Source organism: Callorhinus ursinus, unplaced genomic scaffold (assembly GCF_003265705.2).
Source record: "Callorhinus ursinus isolate GAN/ISIS: 27379988/994484 unplaced genomic scaffold, GSC_fseal_2.0 scaffold5, whole genome shotgun sequence".
Lineage (NCBI taxonomy): Eukaryota > Metazoa > Chordata > Mammalia > Carnivora > Otariidae > Callorhinus > Callorhinus ursinus.
This window is the reverse complement of record NW_027397067.1, coordinates 14,763,096-14,782,842: the sequence shown is the minus strand read 5'-3', so window position 1 is coordinate 14,782,842 and position 19,747 is coordinate 14,763,096. Positions and strand designations below refer to the sequence as shown.

The following is a 19,747-nucleotide window of genomic DNA, read 5'->3' as shown; positions in this document are numbered from 1 at the left end:
GCTCTCACAGCATCTAACTTCATGTTGTGTAGTCCCCGTAATGTCTGTTAATGCAAACTCCATTGGGCATAAGATAACTGCAGTCATCAGCAACATTGACTGAACACCTCGATACAAAAACCAGTATTTCTTTTAGAATAGACTGTAGAAGGTTTTCATGAAATTTTTTCTTTTTGCATGCCCCACATCAAATATTGTTAAAAAGATGAAAAAACAGTTTTTTAAATAACTTACAAGTATTCATATAAGAAGAAAATGACTTAAAAAATACCCACCCATTCACCTACAACTCATCTAGCGCACAATGCTAATATTACATAGACTGTGACAAAAGAACTCAGTGACTCGTGGGGAAGTAGGGAGGCGTAGTCCATCCTCTGGGAGGAGGTGAGACGTGTCAATGCGGAGAGGTGCTCTCAGTGGTGCTTGGCTTCCTAAGTCAAGTTCAGCAGCCGTGTTTCAGAGTCAGCGTCATTACTTATTTCGACCTAAAACGGAAAATATGAATTGCTTTAAAGAACTTCAAAACTGAAAACTGAACTTCCTTTCTATTCACCCAGGCTTTTCAAAATGCAAAATAGTTTCTGGGTATTCCTCATGCAGTCTGTGTGTATGACCAAAGCAATAAGAAAGCCGGAAACCCCGATCTTCAGATTAGGGTGTGCAATCAGGTATAAAAACTGTAATATAGTATTGCCTTCCTGGGAGAGAAGTGCCAACCCCATAGCAATGGGGGACTGATGTTAAGGTCGGGTCTTCGGTTGTCTTGGGGTAAAGAAGACAGGGTAGTAGTATGTCTCCAAACTGCTAGGTACATCCCTAGCCTGCAGCATCCTGTTGGTTGACAGCTCAAGAATTAACCTCATCTGGCTTTCATACCGCTGATCTACATCCCTGCATACATCCCATCCTGTGATGGCTGATTTTATGTGTCAACTTGGGTAGGCCATGGCACCCAGATATTTGGTCAAACACCAACCTAAGTGTGGCTGTGAGGGTATTTTTTTTTAAGATGAGACACACAATTAAATCAATAGACTTTAAGTAAAGCAGATTATCCTCCCTGTTGTGGGGAGGTCTTATTCAGTCCCTGAAAAGGCCTTTAAGAAGAAGGAATTCTGCCTCTGGACTGCCTTTGCACTCAAGACTGTAACATCTACTGTTCCCTGGCTCTCTGGTCTGCAAACTCTGCCTGCACTTGCTGGATTTGCTTGGCCCCATTATCCCATGAGCCAATTTCTTCAAATCTCTCTCTCTGCGCACACATGCACGCACGAGTACACCCACGTACCCTATTGGTTCTGTTTCTCTGGAATACACTCTTCCATCTCTAGTTACTCTTGTCTCCTGATTCTGAGTCTATACTAGGCAGTGAGCCTTTGGAAAGTGGTAGTTTGGGCTTATGCATCTTCCCACAATATCAGCCCCAATACACCGTCTGCCACATAGTTGGCACTTAATAAATATTTGTTGAATACTTTTGCTCTCATGAAAAAAGTCTTAGCTGATCCAAATCTCATTCATCTTCAGGGTTCAGTTGACATTTCTTCTCCCTTGCGAAGATTTGTACTCCCATGTCAGCTATACTGCTTTCTTACCCCACTGATAGCAACTCTTCCACTGTCTGCTATACCCCCTGTGGAGCTAATGGCATTCAACTTCACACTTAATTTGGCTCCGATTGTTTCACTCAGGTGTGTAAGTTTCCTCCCTACAACTAAGTTATAAGGATCCTGCCAGTAGAGGCTGTGTTTCCCATTTATTTTATAGCCCTATCTAGCAATTCTCTTCCATTAACTCAGTTCAATGACTCTTTCTATGGCCCGATTTGGGGCTCGATCCCAGGACCCTGAGACCATGACCTGAGTCGAAGGCAGACGCTTAACAACTGAGCCACTCAGGCACCCCTACCCCATTGCAATTTAACAGGGATTGAAACTGAAAGATAAAGAGATGAGAATATAATGGTGGCATTTTTATCGTTTTATACAGTGTCTCAGGAGGGAGATTCAAGGTCTTAAAGTTTATTCATCCACCCAACGGGTGAATCTCTGCTAGAATGAGGATAAGGCAGTAGGGAAAGGTACTTTTGTTTGTTAGTGCTAGTACTGATGGGAGTTTGGGGAAACTTCTAGGTATACCCACCACGTTTATCTTCTGTGGTGAGATTGAACTAATTCTGTTATTCTTATATTGTCTACACTTTCAGTCCAAGATCAAGCTTGACCTTGTGGCAAGATACTTCATATGTGGTGTTGTGCTTTTCATTGTGTCTCATCTGGAGACGCATAATGTCTACTTGTCCCTCTTTTAATGGTGCTATGATTGACCAATGAGTCTGGGTAGAACAGTTTGAGTTTTGCGAACCTTAAGATCATATCTTTATTTGTTTCTTCAGATGTTCATAGATATGTTAGTAGTTACCTGAAGGTATCTACTCTTAAGGCAGAGTAAAATCAAGTAATAGCATAGTGATGTTATTTCAAAGTGTGTCTTCTGAAAGGCCTGTCATTGTATCTTTTCTATTGCTTTTCTAAGTCTCCCTGTTATTATTTCTGTGTGTGTGTGTGTGTGTGTGTGTGTGTAAGATATCTGTGTATTCTATTCTCTTTCCCATGTCTTGTTTCTTCCCAGAACCTGTCATAATGTGGGATTATAAGTATTTCTTGATGTGAATATAAAATAAACAAAATATGTTTTTAACATAAAATTTGGTTTCTGTTCATTGCATATAATTTTAAAGTCAGAGGATATTCTCTTTTGGAAACAGGCAAAATGAAGTTATTTCTCTCATGTTGATTAATTTGGGGGAGGAGGGTGCTCCATGTCTCCCTTTCACTGGGTAAATCTATTTTCTTGCTGTTAATATCTATGACTAGTACTAAGAAGATTCCTGAGAGTTCTCAGAAAGACAGGAATTGACAGTTTCCCTGGAGGGTACCATTCAGATGCGAGTTTTCTCTTTTTGGAAAAGGCAATGTGAGAACCAGGTTCCATAGGTTCTGGGGGCAGTGAGTGAGGTCACGTGTTAAATGAGAAGGTCTCAGTGATCCTAGTGAGGCACAGGGCAGATGACTGACCATCGGTCATGGTCATGGCAGACCCTCTTTGTGTGTTGCTGCCCACCTTATTGGTGGCATCATTTCTTCTCAGCAAGAATAGTGGTGCATGAACTGACTAGCCCAGTGACGGGTCTGAACCATATAAACACAGCCATTTCACTGCTCCATGGTCAGATGGCCACACATTAGGGTATGTTCTTACATAGTTCCTAAAAGGAATTAGTCATTTCCCGTGATGGATCACAAAGTTATTAATGTCAGTGACAGAAGGTAAGTGCTCAGAAGAGAGGAAGAGCAAGAAGCCCAAAGCACTGCCCCTTTGTGCTAAGTAAGGCAGGCATGCAGGGAAGCCCGGCTCTCCTCTGTAAGGCTGAGTGCATTACAAGTTGTTGCAATCTGCATTCTTGAGGCTGTGCCTGGGAAAGTTAATGCCTGTTGTAAGAGCCCACCATTTCCAGGGACTGGTGGAAGCCCTTAGGCAACAGAACTCCACACTCAGTGATGGGAAGGGTGAACAGCCCTCAGTTTGAGCAGATTACGGACACTTTGCACTGTGTGCCACAGGGGACAGACAGCATGGATAGAGAAATATAAAAGTGTGAAAGACAATCAAGGACAAGTGAAAACAGGAGAAAGACAGAGAGTTATCATTTTATTAGTCTTTAAGTGCTTGGTCGAGAAAGAGAGGAGTGATGGAGTAAATGCATGTTGTAGCCTCCAGGTTCCTCCAGCTTCAGTTTACTAATACATTGCTGGTGGTTAGTGGCTTGTTTGTTTGTTTGTTTTAGAAAGAGAGAGCTTGCTCGCATGCAGGGAGGGGTTGGGCGGTGGGGGAAGAGCAGAGGGAGAGAGAGGGAATCTTAAGAAGGCTCCATGGGGCTCCACTTGGGGCTAGATTTCAGGACCCTGAGATCATGACCTGAGATGAAATCAAGAGTTGGAGGCTTAATCCCAACTGAGCCACCCATGTTTCCTTGGTGGTTACTAGTTTTTAAATCAAGGTTTGAAAGCACATCATTCTGACCTGCCCACCTCCCACACACCCACCCCCCCACACAGCTCTGTTTTGTTCTGGCTGGTTCTTAATCTAGGTGCTGTAAATGCAAAATGGTCTGGCACCAACTTACAGGGATATGGATCCAAAGCAGCTTTTCTCAGGGAAGAGCAGGTGGATGCGACCACCTCCACTCTGTCCAGCAGGCAGTCATCAGAGGCCAATTTCCTCTGGGCTTGGACATGAGAGGCAGTGAAGGTACAGGTGGGCGCTGACTGTAGAGCCTGCCTGAAATGGGAATTAGCCTCGTCTGTCTTCTCGTACTGCGTTGCAAGAGCCGACACTCAATCAGCAGCGGCCGCCTAGCAGGTGACAATTTTTCTGAAGAAAAATTAGCCTCCAGCCAAGGCAATCAGACAAGTCAAGATAGTTGTTCTCCAAATGACAAGTTCTCATTTGGAAATCTTAGAAAAAAATTGGCTGAACGTGGGGGATGAAGCTTTTTCAAGTCTTTCTAAACGGCAGTCGTGGGGCATCTTCCTCATGGGAATTTCTAAGGTCATCAAATCTCTCTAGTTCTATTGTAGAACACAGTTCTGAAATTCCACCGCAGTCTTTTTTTGACAAAGTACCTTGGTCTAATTATTTCTATCTGAAGAATTACTGCCACATAGAGCGTAATTTTCCCACTGCCCGGGTGCTAACCATTTTGATTTTGACAAACTTTAATTTAGTTGCTCACTAGGATGTTCCCTGAAATTCTGTGTCTCTTTCATAGCTGCATAGGTTTTTTTGCCAAACGATTTTTCTTCCTGAGAAGCAAATCTGCTTTTATTAGCCCTCTCCCCTTGGTGTTACTGCAGCCTCCATGACCAGCCGCTCGGTAGGTGTCCTGTTCAAAGCCACCACTGACCACGTGTGGCTCTCTGCTCCAATGACAAGAGCCACACTTGCTCTTTCTCCTCATGAAAGGTGGTATCAGCGTTTGGTGGGAGTGATGAAAGAGGTCCTGGGAGACCCAGGCTATACTTATTTGAGAGTTATAGCTCCCTTACTGATGGCTGTGCCAAGATGATAGACCCCAACACGGGCTACCCCTGACTTGTGTGTCACATATCCCAAAGCCAGACCCAGACAATAACCACTGAAAGCATCTCTATAGCATCTTTAAATTTTTATTTTTTTTTAGATTTTACTTATTTATTTGGGCATGAGAGAGCATGAGTGGTGGTGGGGGAGGGGCAGAAGGAGAGGAACAAGCCGACTTCCCACTGAGCAGGAAGCCCGACTCAGGGCTTGATCCCAGAACCCCAGGGTCATGACCTGAATGGAAAGCAGACACTTAACCGACTGAGCCACCCAGGCACCCCTTTATTTATTTATTTTTAATGGTATTTCACCAGTGCAAAGCTGACAGACCCTGCCCTGCACCCTCACAGTGTGTGTGGGGGTGGTGTGGGGGATACCCAAGGCCTCCCACTTATTCTACACCCCTCATGTCTCTTCCCCATGCCAGACTAGAGTCAAACTCGACAGGATCTTTTTTCCTCACTGATTCTGCCAAGCCTGGTCCCTTGGCTGTGGTTTCGCTGTATAGTAGGTAGGGATAGTGGGAATCTTGTTCACCTCTATAGCTTTTTTTTTTTTTAATTCAAGTATAATTAACATCCAGTGTTATATTAGTTTCAGGTGTACAAGATAGTGATTCAACGATTCCATACATTTCTCGGTGCTCATCATAAGTGTACTCCCTTCATCTGTTTCACACATCCTTCCACCCACCTCCCCGCTGGTAACCATCAGTCTGTTCTCTGCATTTGTATCTCTTTCTCTTTTTTTTTAAATCTCTTTTTTCTTTGTTCATGTGTTTGTTCCTTAAATTCCACATACAAATGAGATCATATGGTATTTGTCTTTCTCCGTCTGACTTATTTCACTTAGCATGATGCCCTCTAGGTCCATCTGTGTTGTTGCAAATAGCAGGATCTCATTCTTTTTTTGTGGCTGGCATACAGCTTTAGGTCTGAAGAGTCACATTGTTTAGATGGTGGAACCATGGCTGCTGAGGATCTGGGGGCAACTCCACCAAGAGCTACCAAGATTCCTGCTCTACTTAAACATCTGCTTCCTCATAGGCTTGCTCAGGTTATGTGACAACTATGGCAAACACTAGATTGGATAGTCATGCATTTCAACTTCACCCTCTGTAGAATGGCCAAGCAAATTCACCTCCATGCAGGGGACACCCATTCTCTTCTGCTTTCGATTAACTCCTTATCATCTTTCCTAAGTCAGCTTAGGCATCATCCCTTAGTCTATGCCCTGCCCCTACAAGTGAGAAGTAACCATTCTCCCCTCTGCAAAAAATTGCCTTGGGGACACTGTTTTGCATCTACTTATTTCTGTGTAGTTCTCCTCACCTAGATCATTGGCTGCTGGCGGTCAAAGCTCAAGTATTACTCATCTTTCTCTCTCTGGCACCCAGCACAGGGTCTAGGACACACATTATAAGTAACAGAGAAAGAGGTGTAACTAAAACTAAACTAATCTCCTTAATCAGGCCTTCTTGATAGCTTGGTATCATTAATTTAAAAAGAGACAAAACATGGAAGACCAACTCCATATGTAAAATGCTTTTTCCTATCACATCACCCCCAACACACACATTCACACACAACTTGACTGTGGGCACATGAAAGGTATGGTTTATGATTAGGAGCAATGACACAATCAAACACGAGAATGAGGGCTTCCTGTACAAATCGGCAGTGTGTCCTTGTCAATGGAATGGCTGCTTGTAACTACCCCTTAAGATTCAAAAGCTACCCTTCCACATACGTGTATCAGGATTCTCCTGATTCCCTTAATAAAGTGGCTTCCTCATAAAACCTGGTTCTGTACTCCGTGGAGCCTAAAGGGACTTAATGAAAGTTAAAAAACCAGCATTCCTTTCCCTGTCTGACAAGTTATACAGAAGATTGGGTTTTTTTTGCCGATCTGTTGCTGGGTGGTGATAATGGCATCACTGAGCTGGGCACAACAGAATCCAATCTAATGGCTTTATTAAAAGAAATCAAGCAGGCTGACTTATGCCAAGTGAATAAACTGTAATATTTGCATACCAGTGGGGAGCACACATACTGACCTCTTCAATTGTTTCATGCACAATGATTTTAATTCAGGTGTAGTTCGATCTTTCAGATTCCTGCTCCCTTCATGGTTGAAAGGCTTTCCATATTCATCGGACAGTAATATGCATAATCTGTCAAAGCAGGAACTTGTTCTATTGCTTTCTGTGGCCTGTAGTTTATGCTACATTCAGCTACAAAGGTGTGAACAGGGGAGTTGAGAAAACTCTTTGAGGAAGCAGTAGAGTTGATCAAAGCCTTTCAGGTAATCTCACAGGTACGTTTCACGTACTCTTGATTCACAGGGATGGGAGAGACATTAGGGAACACAGATGGCAGTCACTTGCCTCTGGGCCATGCCAGAGAATGCTGTGAGGTACATGGGTACACATGCCATTCAAAAAAGGAGATTCCATTATCAACTTTAATCAATTGCAATTTTAATAACCTTCCTTAATAGAAAGATCTTTCTTACATCTGACCAACATTTTTCATATTGCAATTTCCTCTGCTGAGTTATTTTTTTCACAGTGGAGATGAAAGAAATCATTCATCACCTTCTTTATTACATAATGAATGTATGTTAGACTCTCCTAGACGCTACTAGGCATTGTTTCCATTCTTTTCTCACTTCCAATGCACTCATCATCTTTATTATTGTCACAATCTCTGCCAAGTTCCCCAGATCCACAAATATCAACTTTTGGAGCACATCATTTATGAGCACTCAGTAGCATGAGTAATGAGGTGGTGACTGCTTAGTCCCAGAGTGTTATATAAGGTGAATGATTTTCTAAATTGGATTTGCTTTAAGAAATCAACATTTATTTAAACATCTGTCATGTGACAGGCACAGCGCTGATTTGTATAGCTTGTGAGCTATGTTTCCTTTAGATCATTCTGCCAGAATAAAATTAATCCAACCTGGAGAGGTTGGAGGAGCCCAGTGCAGGTTTCTTAAGGCTGGGGGTGAGGGGGCTGCAGATGCGGGCAGGAACCACTTTGGCGAAGAGGCAGCAGATGAAGGCTTTCATGTGTGTTTCTTAAACCAGTGGCTGTTCTACATAATGTCCTTTATCATCACGGAATTGTAGAACATTGGGCTGAAAGAATAGGAAGGTCATCTGAACACGTCCACACCATCAGGCATGGTGATAGCTTATCAATCAGAATAGATCCCAGCTCCACCCCTTACTACTGATGGGATTTTGGGAAATTTGTCTAATCTCTATGTACCTCTGTTTCCTTTTTTATGAAGTGGGACTATTAATTAGTACATTATGGTATTTCCATGAGGGTTAAGAGAGACAATCCATGTCAAGTGCATAGCACTTGATAGCTATTATTTTCTACAGTTGTTTATTTGTTACTTAGAGTTTTCTAGGAATGGAGTCTCTGTATCTATTTTCTTGCTTTCTAGTATTTTATCAATCAGATGACCACGATTCCTTCCTTATACTCAACTGAAATCTGTTCAGGTTAAGGTGTTTTTGTGTTGTAGTTGTTGACTTGCTTGCATGTCCTCTAGGAACAGTTAGTCAAATATTTGAGAACTAGGCACAGTCAAAGGTTATCCCATTGAATGCATCCTCCCTCCTCTGCCTGTGAAACCATATTACAGGTGGGAGAACCAAGTCTCAGGGGCATTAAGGAAGGGCCCTGAGACCACACACATAGAGCCTGGGTTCTAACCTATTCTTTCTCCCCTTTTCCCTCTGTAATATAGCTCCCAAGTCACATATCTAGTTTCTCTTCTACAGACTACATTATCCTTTTTTTTTTTCCAATTTGGCAATCAACTTCTGATAAGAAAAATTCAATAAAAATTCCATTTTAGAAACATAAACCATGTTACCTATTTCAAATTATTTTTGGAATGAATATTAATGATGATGTTGGGTTACATGTAAAAGGTGTGGTTTAAATATGAGTGGAAAATTAAACCAATGATTAGTAGTAGCAGGTCCAAATTATCTCAGGTTTGGTTAGTTTTGACCAAGTTAGAAGGATTAATATTTTCCATCTCATCACACCTTTACTTACAGGTTAACAGGCTTTAACTCAACATGATCCTGGTAGTAGGAGTGTGCATCAAGTCCGCCTATGAAATCAACTGAAAATATAACATAGCCCGATGTGAATAAATGTGTAAATAAAAACACACATAATACTAGATGTTTAAAATAGAACACATAAAAAGAATATCAACAAAAAAAAAATCTGTCTACCACAAATGGAAAATGTGTACTTATATAAAAGTTTGCTAAAAATATTGTCAATGATCAAAAAACAGGGAGCTTTTAAGAAACAAATAAAGAAGTTGGGATCTTACAGACTACAAAATCAAAGCTGTTATTGACTTTAGTGAAAAATGAAGTAACATTAAATAACGTTAGATTTTAAATAATGTGTTTGTCCTTAGGCATATGGATATGCCCTTTCCCCCTATATATCAGAAGGTATACCTTCTCGTCTTGTTGCCAGAATCCAATTTTTTTCCTTAAGAATATTTATTGCATCATTAGAAAGACCTTTGAGAAGTCACATTATCTATGTCCATGCCTTTTGTCTTCAAGCCATCCTTGATAAATAGGCATCTGTATTTTTGCAAAGAAGTTTTCATCTCTTCTCTGGTCGCATGGTACTGGTCTCACAATCTGGTTAGAATCACTATGCTGGTGACATTCATTCTAATTTCTTTCTGTTTCGATCACAGCTTCCGTCTTTCTTTTCCAATCATAATGTTCAAAGCTAATCTTAGTTCACGTCTCTTGTTCTTTTTTTTCGAAATCCATTAAAAGTATTAATTACTTTACCTCAAACTTTGGTTATATTATAGCACTATAACATTAACAGGTACATAGGTATAGCGGGACACTGAACTCTCGGTGAGGGAGTGTATGTTTAGATACCTAATACTCGAATATTATATCATATCCTCAGCTCAAGACAGGCATGTCAGTGACCTGTGGTTTAGAGAGGGATGACTTAGCATAGAAGTTCTATTGAAGACTTGACCTATTCTAGATCTAGCCACTCTGCCAATCCCTGACCTGCTGTGTCCTTTTACCTCGATTGAAGAAGGTGAGGTAAGGCTGGGTCAATCAAAGCTTCACCAGATCACTGTGTAGACATGAGCTTTGGAGTCCCGTGGGGTACACAACAACCAGGTGGCCATTTCCAAGCAATCCCCTTGGAGATTAGAGGAACCTGAAGCCCATCCTTTTCCTACCAGGTCACATAAGTTACCCGGACACTATGTTAGGGAAAGAAACAGTGAAAGAGGAGTCAATCTGAGACACTGAAAAGATTTTCCCGGAGAGAATAAACAGTGCCTAGGGACCATTTAAATGGTCAGATTGGGCAAAATTTTTATCAGATTAGATACCTAATCAAACATCTACTCCTTCACCTTGCTGACCAACAGGTGGGAAATTAGAAGGAAAATAACACTGATTAAAAGTTGAATGAGTATGTGATTACAAGGCACTTTTCAAAGTTAAAGTGGGTGTTAAAAATAAACAAAATTATAAATATATACATTTGTGAATAAAATAATTCAACTGAAAAATCATATTAAAAATAAAATTTTTTATAAAAATAAAGATAGCCTGTATCTGTATGCTTTACAATTTTTTCAAAGATTTATTTATTTATTTTTGAGAGAGAGAGTGAGCAGGACAGGGGGAGCGGGGCAGAAGAAGAAGGAAAGAATCTCAAGCAGACTCCCTGCTGAGCACAGAGCCCAATGCAGGGCTTGATCCCAGGACCCTGAGATCATGACCTGAGTAGAAACCAAGAGTCGGATGCTTAACTGACTGAGCCACCCAGGCGCCCCTGATATCTGTATGCTTTACATCAAAACACAAAGAAAACTTTTTTATAGGGATCACTTGAACATTAAAATGTAACATTAACAGAATCATTATTTTTGGTATAAATTCATGGACCACTGTGAATCTGCTCCTTAGCCATGTCTGTCTCTATCACCAGAATATATATATATATATATTTTTTTCAACATGGTTTTATTATTTTCATAGATTTATTTATAATCTTATTCAAAAATTTGTTTATGGTTAGTAAAATTGAAATTGTTGATACCTTAATCAATTCTGTAAATCATAATATTTTTAACTGTGGAAATATACTCTATATAAGGCACTGGTAATCTCTAAGCAAGTTTGCTAAAGAGTGGATGGATATGTGTAATGTTATTTAGCCCAAATACTTTCCCAGTTACTGTTATTTTACCTTCATTTAGTGTATCTTTGCCAAAATTTTTATAAGGTAACAAAATATACATTGTATCTATTTATGATTTTTTAAAATCAAATATAAATGCTGTAACATTTTTAGGCCTTCTCACAAATCAGCTTCTTTTCATTTTGGTGCAGAATATAAATTCATCCAATTAAAAACAGGAGCTCTGTCTAAAGAGTCTTTTCTCAAGTCGAGATATTTCAAGAGGAAATTATAAAATTGAAAAATTAAATCTTGCATAACATTTGAGTTCTCATTATTTAATTTGCCTGGTTCTCTTCCTTTGGTGAGCATAAATTTCAATGTTCTCCTTTTCATAAGCTCTCAATTATTGCCATTTACTAAAAGCTTCAAAGGATGATTTTAGGGGTGCTTCATTTGTTGAATGATTCAATTTAAAATTTTCAACTGACCTTGAATGCAATGCAACTAAAATGTAGAAGACTCATTTATAAAAACGCTCACAAATATTGTAGGAAAATTAGATTGATTTACAAAGTATTTCTTTAAAGGCTGAAATGTTCTTAACTGTGTTGGATGAAGAGAAGCAAAGACAGAAAATGTATTCTGCCATCCTGAACTTCTTTCTGTTTTCAACATCAAGCTCATTACCAAAATGTTTTCAGGTAAATGCAAATCAAAACCACACTGAGATACTACGTTATACCCACTAAGATAGCTAGAATAAACATATCAGATAATAACAAATGTTGGTGAGGATGTAGAGAAATTAGCACCCTCATACATGACTGGAGGGAATGTAAAATGGTGCAGCCACTTTGGAAAACAGTTAGTCAGTTCCTAAAATGGTTCAAAAGAGTTACCATATGACCCGGTAGTTCCACTCCTAGGAACAGATCCAAGAGAAATGGAGACATATGTCCTCACAAAATTTGTACATAGATGTTTATAACAGCATTATTCATAAAATCCGAACTGTGAAAAAAATATTCTAGTTTATTTATCCTACTCTGTGTATGTAAATATTTATAATATATGTAATATATGTTATAATATACTATATATGTTATATGTATTATATATACATTTATATATACATATACATTTTGAAAACGAGAGTTTCTATTTTTGTTGGTAAAACACTGCAGCTTCGTTGGGAACTCATTACACTTCTGGGTGCCCTCTACTAACCCCACCTAGCTCCTGTGGGCTGGTGCACCTCCACTTGGCACTGAAAGGAGCTAGCTATCTCTGCTACTCCTGTCCAAGCACCTACCTTTTTAATCACTGATTGATCTACACACTGTCCTCGAAAGAAAGGTCCTAGTTGCACTGTATCCTTAAAGATGTGGGGAGAAGACTGGGGGGGTGGTTTTCTTACACATTTAACCATGTGTTAAAAGGAGAATTCTACTCATTGCACTTGCTTCTCACACATCTTGAGGAGACTATGGCAGAAGCGTGGTGTACTATAAGTTTACCCAAACTAGAACAATTATTAATGATAATATTTCATTTGAAAACCAAAAAATCTAGGACAAAGCCTAAACTAGACAGGATGCCAGGACAACCTGTGTAAACAGAGACCTTTTCAACCCAACGAAGACACATGGTCATCCCAGTGGATGGCACAATAAATGAGCTACACTTTCTCTGCATATCAGAATTCTAGTGTGAGGTAAATTTTTCAAATCTCTAATATTAAATATTATATATTAGTAAAACTTAAATTATCAAGCTTCCAGAACTGGACAAGACCTCCAAAAGACGTAACTATTAAGGAGGAATCATTGAAAAGTAGGTAATTAAAAAAAAACAAGTATGTACTTAAGAAACTGAAAACATCAAGAATCCTTTATGGATGGAATGCAATGTGGCTTTCTGACAACAGAAACCTACAAGTCCATGAGATAATGATGTTCCTATATAAGAATTAGTTTTTTATATATATGCCAATATTTGCCATTTGCCAGAGTGGAAAAATAGTTCAAGTAAGGAGTAAATTGGAGCATAAATGGAGGGTGCGTGTACAGATTCTGAAAGCTCTCTTTTTTTTCTAATGATGCCAAGTGCTTTTAAAACATGAAGAATTTTGTTTAAAGATGACTTAATAAAAAAACTTGAAAACACCTCAGTAGGAAAGACCTTCGGCTTTTAAGTTTTCCATAAGGGAGTCATATTATATGATTAAGAAAGTAAAGTAACTGTGCATTCTAAAATTCATTTTCATGAGAAAGATGTAAGAAGATGCTGAATTAAGGAATTTTTCCAGTAGAAAAAAACTGAATTTCAACAAACAGGAGAAGGAACAATAAAGGCGTAGACAGGTTTTCAGAGGTATTGGAACAAGAGGATTATAAAGGAAACGTCCACGAAATCCGTAATTGTAGTTGTTACAGCGAGTACGCCATCCGGGGATCTTTGGCAGAAGGGTGACGGGCCACGGAAGGGGTGCAACAGACAGAAGGAAGCACAGGAAGGCAAGAGGGGGGGTGTGGGGGGGAACAGTTTGCTGGGTGACCTGAAGGACAATGAAGTTGAATTCTGTATACTCTGTATACTCTGTATTAAAGTCTTTTTTTTTTTTTTTTTTAAGATTTTACTTGACAGAGAGAGACGCAGCGAGAGAGGGAACACAAGCAAGGGGAGTGGGAAAGGGAGAAGCAGGCTTCCCGTGGAGCAGGGAGCCCGATGCAGGGCTCGATCCCAGGACCCTGGAATCATGACCTGAGCTGAAGGCAGATGCTTAATGACTGAACCACCCTTTAATACAGGCGCCCCTGTATTAAAGTCTTGAAATGGAGAACAAAAATCAGCACAACGAAGAGTTGGCATCAGCTGTCTGGAAAAGCCAGTTAGGCAGAGCCTTGCTCTCTTCACCCATTCTCGGGAACTGAGGTGTTACTATAAAAGATCCCACAGGGAAAGCTTGCAGCCAGGAAACCCCGCTGTTTGCAGTCCTTTCAAATGTATTTCCTGTGCCAACCTCCAACAGCACAACTAAACGACTTCTTGGGAGAAATCATGTTACTTGTAACCAAATATCTTTGCGGTTACTTTAGCCATTCCATATGCCTGATGGGGATTTTCCCTGACCTGAAGGAATTACAAATCTACTCTAGATTTAAAGCAACATCTCACTGTACAGATCGGCGTTGTTTTCCACTTGTAAAAGATACACAACCAATTGCAACTTTTCGATTTGACTACAGGAAACTTTTCGTCATAAATGAAGTTTCCAACTGGTAACTCAGTGCTACTGACTTGGTTCCTCACTCAGACATTGCAAACCCGATTGACTTTATACACGTAAAGCAGCAAGCACATTTGTATAAATACAGACCTAAAGCAATGCCATTTCCAGTGAGAGCGCAAGCTATCATCTTTGCCCCAGGTTTAACTATATTCACCCAATAATTATCTGAATATAGGTGTTTTGTTTCTGATCCAGCTAAGCACGAACTACTTGTCACTGAATTAAGAAACACCGAGGCCCTGGAACAGTGCCTTTAGCTTCAGAGCAATGAAAAGACCCAGGAAGATGAGAACCAATTACTGTATTTATTCTCAACTTGCTTCCTGGTCTACCATTGTTCCTGCTATTTAGGTATGAGACTGTTCTAATAAACATTGATTGCACAAGTTGCTGGGAATAATGTCTTAAGGATTAGTGATATGAATTCATAAGAGAAAAGCCAGGGTAGAGGCTTGACACCAACGGAGTTCATGCAGATAGGATTTTGCAGCACCCCGCAGATAATGAGGGCTTTGAGGAAAGACCAGTGATTTCAGAGGTAGCTGGCAACTAAACTCTGCCTATGCTGCTAGGGAACGAGCTACTTTGCAGCATCACTGATCTGCTGTCATTTCCTGTCTGCAGAACCTGAGCTTTCAGAGGGCATGCTGTGCTGTGCCAGATTGCAGCTCATGGTTCGGGCTGTGCACCGCGCCATGATGGGTGTGTGCTGGGCACAGTGAGTGGACACTGCCCTGAAACACTGTGGATGTCCCTCTAGAGGGGTGGCCGGGGCTCTGCTCCTGCTTGCTCCAAATGGCTTTATGAACCTGAATAGCCCTTCAAGCAGACACATGACACCCAAATGCGAGCTTGATGGCTATTCCTTGTTCTCTTCATGGTGCAGGAAGTTTAAAGTGTCTCTCACCTTTCAGAAAGTGCATGTAACTCAAAAAGGGAAGCACCTGGGCCCATTGAGATGCTCAAGGATAAGTCAGCTCCAGGCCGGGAGAGCAGAGTCCTCAGTCCTAGAGGTTGTGCTGTCTAGATCAGAGTGTTTCAACATTTTTAACTCTTCCTGCCTGGTAACAGCCATGCGAAATGGGCTCTTCTCATTTCTGTCTTGTCCCCCTCAGTCTCAGGTACTGACGCGGAGAACCGATATCACTGTCATTGTCATTGCTGGCAGTTTGGTCTGGAAAACACTGGGAGCTGTCACTGGGAGATTCTGGAGAGTCTGGAAGCAACCCCAGGTCTGTCCAGGACATCCAGCCTCCCCTTGTCCTCCGGAGGGGGAGGGGAAGCATGAAAAGACCAGGAGCGTTCAGCTGGGAAATGCAAACCCAGATGTACAGACTTTGCAAATGGTGTGCAGTTTCAGGTGCTCATTCTAAGAGCCTTAATCCCCAAATGTATGTGTCCTGAGAAAGTACCCGAGGCTGTTCTGGTTCTTGGTTCCCTCATCCTCCTCCACCATTGTCTTCTTTCCACTTTACAATGAAAGGTATTTATCTCAGCCACCTGGAATCTGGAGGGTATGCATCATCCTCCAGGTCACTAAACAAAAGAGCTGTTTTAATTTCACATGATGATAAAATAATAGCTACAAATGACAAGATAGATGGCTCCATTTTTTTTGCTTTCAAAATAAATTTTGCAATACATTTTAGTACTTTAAAAATATGCTTTGATACTAGATCCCTGTTTACTTTTTCACATATATCTTCGGGCCTTTCTACCTATAATTTCACTCCTTCCCACTTGTCTTTCCTTCTCCCCTGCTTTATTTTCTCTTTTGTGCTTATCACTATTTGCCAGGCTATATTATATATTTTACTTAAAAAAGTCTTATGTGTTGTCTGACTCCCTTACCACAATTTAAGCTTTATGGGATAAGAATTTTTGTCTGATCTTGTCTGAGTTTGTTCATCACTATATCCTCAATATCTAAAACGGTGCCTGGTAAAAGGTAGGTCCTCAAAACTATCTGCGGAAGCAAAGAATTAAAATAATTGAATGACTTTGCTGTAACCAGAGTCCTTCCAGTCTCATATTTTTTCTGTGTACAAGGTTTCTATAAATACAACCAACACTAGCACCACATATTGAAAGTATGTGAGGTAGACTATGTCATCCTAGCAATAACTAATATTCATCCATGAATACATGGACCAGTTGAAAAAACAAAACACTCCATTTCATTAAGAGGCATCTTCCACTAAATGTTTCGTTTTTCGTTTAAGTTTTTCTTTGGATAGGTTATAATTGCAATTATTGGCTATCAACATGACTGAGCAAATGGAAACGTATTACACATATTGATGAATACTTTTATGTTTGCTCAATCATGTTGGTAGGCAATAACTGTAAGTATGACCCCATCCAAAAACAAACTTTAACACTTAAAATCTGGTCACAGGAAAAAAATTAAATTTTTATTTATAGGAATAAATCTAAAAAATCTGCAAAAATTCCTTTACACTGAATACAACAAAACATATTGAAAGAAATTAAAGGTGTCTTAAAGAAATGGAAGAATAGAAAACATTCACGGATTGTGAAACTCAATGCTATAAAGATATAATTTGATCTGTGGCTCAGTTAATCGGTGGATTGAAAGCAATACCAGTAAAACTTTCAGCAGTTTAACCAAAATGCTGATCCTAAAATGTATACGAAGAAGCAAAGACTCAACTCAAGATTAGTTAAGATAATCTGAAATAAGAACAAACCATGAAATTTCCTAATTTAAGACTTAAGGCTGATAACGGGGCTATACAAATTAAGAACTCTTATTCATCAAAAAATAACATTATTGAAAATAAAATTTCAATCTATAAACAATTTTTCACATGTATGATAGGATAAGAAAAAATTTTAAGGATAAACATATTACATTAAGACATAATTCTATGGGTCAGGTGGAATGGAGGTACAAGTTCCAAAAGGAACTGGAACAATTTAAAATTTGAACTTAATTAAAGCTTATTGAGGTACTTTTAATTTAATTTAATTTTTTTAATTTTTAAAATTATTTTTAGAGAGGGAGGGGAGAGGGAGAAGGAGAGAGAGAATCTTAAGCAGGCTCCACGCCCAGTGTGGAGCCCAATGTGGGGCTCGATCTCACCACCCTGAGATCATGACCTGGGCAAAAATTCAGAGTCAGATGCTTAACTGACTGTGCCACCCAGGCGCCCCAGGTACTTTTTAAATGGATGCTTATGATTTTAAATTGCTATGTCATTTAGATTCCATAGGATTACACTCAAAAGAGTAATATCTCAGTTTTATCATTAAATATTGTGATTTGTAATGTGTCAATTTATCTAAGATGGAATTTCCTGAATTCCCCTCTCTCTATGTTACTGAGTTAGGGTTGGCTACAAGAGACCTTCGTGTGAGATAATGGAAGACAGAAGGGAAGCAGCAGTTGTGCTCAGGAAGTTGATCTAGGGTTCCAGGCTCCACTATGGGTTATACACGAAGCGCTGACAGCCAAGAGTGAGACCTGGTTGACAGTTGAGGCCACAGTGGGATCACTGCTCAGTTCAGTGGATGCTCAGCCCTGCCCCTCACAGTTGACGCCACCACATCAACCTTCACCTCATGAATCAGGGCTGGGAGGACAGCCCTCCCTGAGCTCCTCGCTGAGGTGGCTGAGAAATTACTGAAATGGCTGAGTCTTCTTGGATGTGACTACCATGGGGAAGAAATGTGAAGTCTGGTTTTGTGAAAATAAGGAAAGTCACATTTTTGTCACTTCGTTTGTGGGGGGAGAGCATAGGGAAGAAGTTTGTTTTAACAGTTTTGTACTATTTGAATTGGGTCTTCAGATTCTGTTATGCTAATGATAAGTTTTGCATATTTAGTGTTCTGTGCTAAATAAAACAAGACAATTGATTTGGAGCAAGATCATTCGATGTTATTACATTATATATGACTCCCTGTCTCCACTTAAATTTTAATAGGCTAGCCCATTATTTTTCTCCACAGTGTGCAAGAAATTTCTGTTCTCACTCAGTATTTAAACATGAATGCTCTGGTTTTAATCTAGTGAGTGACCAATATCTCTTTCTTTACCTATTTATGAAGAATTTGATTGTTATCTTTGTTGGAAAGAAAAGCATAATTGCATGTTGGAAAGCATATGGACTTTGGTACTTGAAATATCTAGGTCAGGTATTAGTTCCACATCTTACAGGTCATGTGAGTTGGGGGAAACCTCAGTGTACTCATCTATAAAATAGGAACAGTGACCGCCTCACGGTGTGGTTGTCCTAGATGAGACGGTGGCCACGGAGGATTGCACTCAGAAAGCATACAGCAAATGACAGGCTGTTACTGATCTTATTTGCACATTTATCTTATTCTGATGACACATTCCCATCAAGTATTGATTTCTGAAATTCCAGAAGTTTCGGTTAGCTTAGGATAACCATGATTCGTGAGAATTCCAACATTCTCTTCCCCCGTTCTCCCGAAGAGTGTCTGTCCTTGAGGAACTTACCACTGAATTTGTGTCTAGTTTGATTTTCTCCTATTTGGAAAGAGCGGCTAGTTTGGAGAACGGCAACGCGGTTAGCCTGCCACACTTTGTAGCCTGACGTTTCATCTTCTCTGAACTTTTTTTTTTTTTTTAAATTCTGGAAAGGTACGCTTTCCTGTATAAAAACCTGGTGCAAGTAAGGAACTAAAGCTCAGTGGAAACAGACTTTGTGGAGTTGAGTGTCATTTGGGAGCATTGCTCTCCCTCTCGCCAAGGCTGGCGCTAAGTAGTCCCGGAGGGTGGATCTAGAGCGCAGGCCCTGCCCAGTGCACACGTGACCATCTCCATCACCATTTGTTTAGCTTTGACTGGCACTGCTTTTATTCTCTACTCTCTACCCCACCCCCTGCAGTAGCACAAACCCTGAGGGGAGATCTCTATTTTTCTCGGTATTTCATGTCACTCCGTGGGATTCTTTGTAGATAATATATCCCCTTGGTGCAAAGTGCTCAAAGCGACTTCTTCATAATGTGTTCGGCTTTACTCCTTTGGATGCAGTGATATGCTTATTCTAGTCATTCTGTAAGGATCCCATGGCCCGTCTTTAGTATTTTGTTT

The 19,747-nt window shown here is 40.1% G+C and overlaps 1 protein-coding gene across 3 annotated transcripts in view; it reads right to left on the bottom strand.

The window, feature by feature from the left end:
• Positions 1-348: 348 nt before the first annotated feature.
• NKAIN3 (sodium/potassium transporting ATPase interacting 3) overlaps positions 349-19,747 on the bottom strand; it is a 609,650-nt gene continuing 590,251 nt past the window's right edge. The window contains exons 6-8 of one of the 3 annotated variants that reach the window (XM_073892811.1): positions 9,228-9,297; positions 4,190-4,344; positions 390-488 (exon numbers count right to left, since the gene is read on the bottom strand). In XM_073892811.1, coding sequence (XP_073748912.1) covers positions 475-488; positions 4,190-4,344; positions 9,228-9,297 — 239 coding nt within the window. In that variant the 3' untranslated portion in view covers positions 390-474. Of the gene's footprint in view, positions 489-4,189; positions 4,345-9,227; positions 9,298-19,747 lie in introns of all 3 variants that reach the window. The other 2 variants (XM_073892812.1, XM_073892813.1) reach the window with 2 other exon arrangements.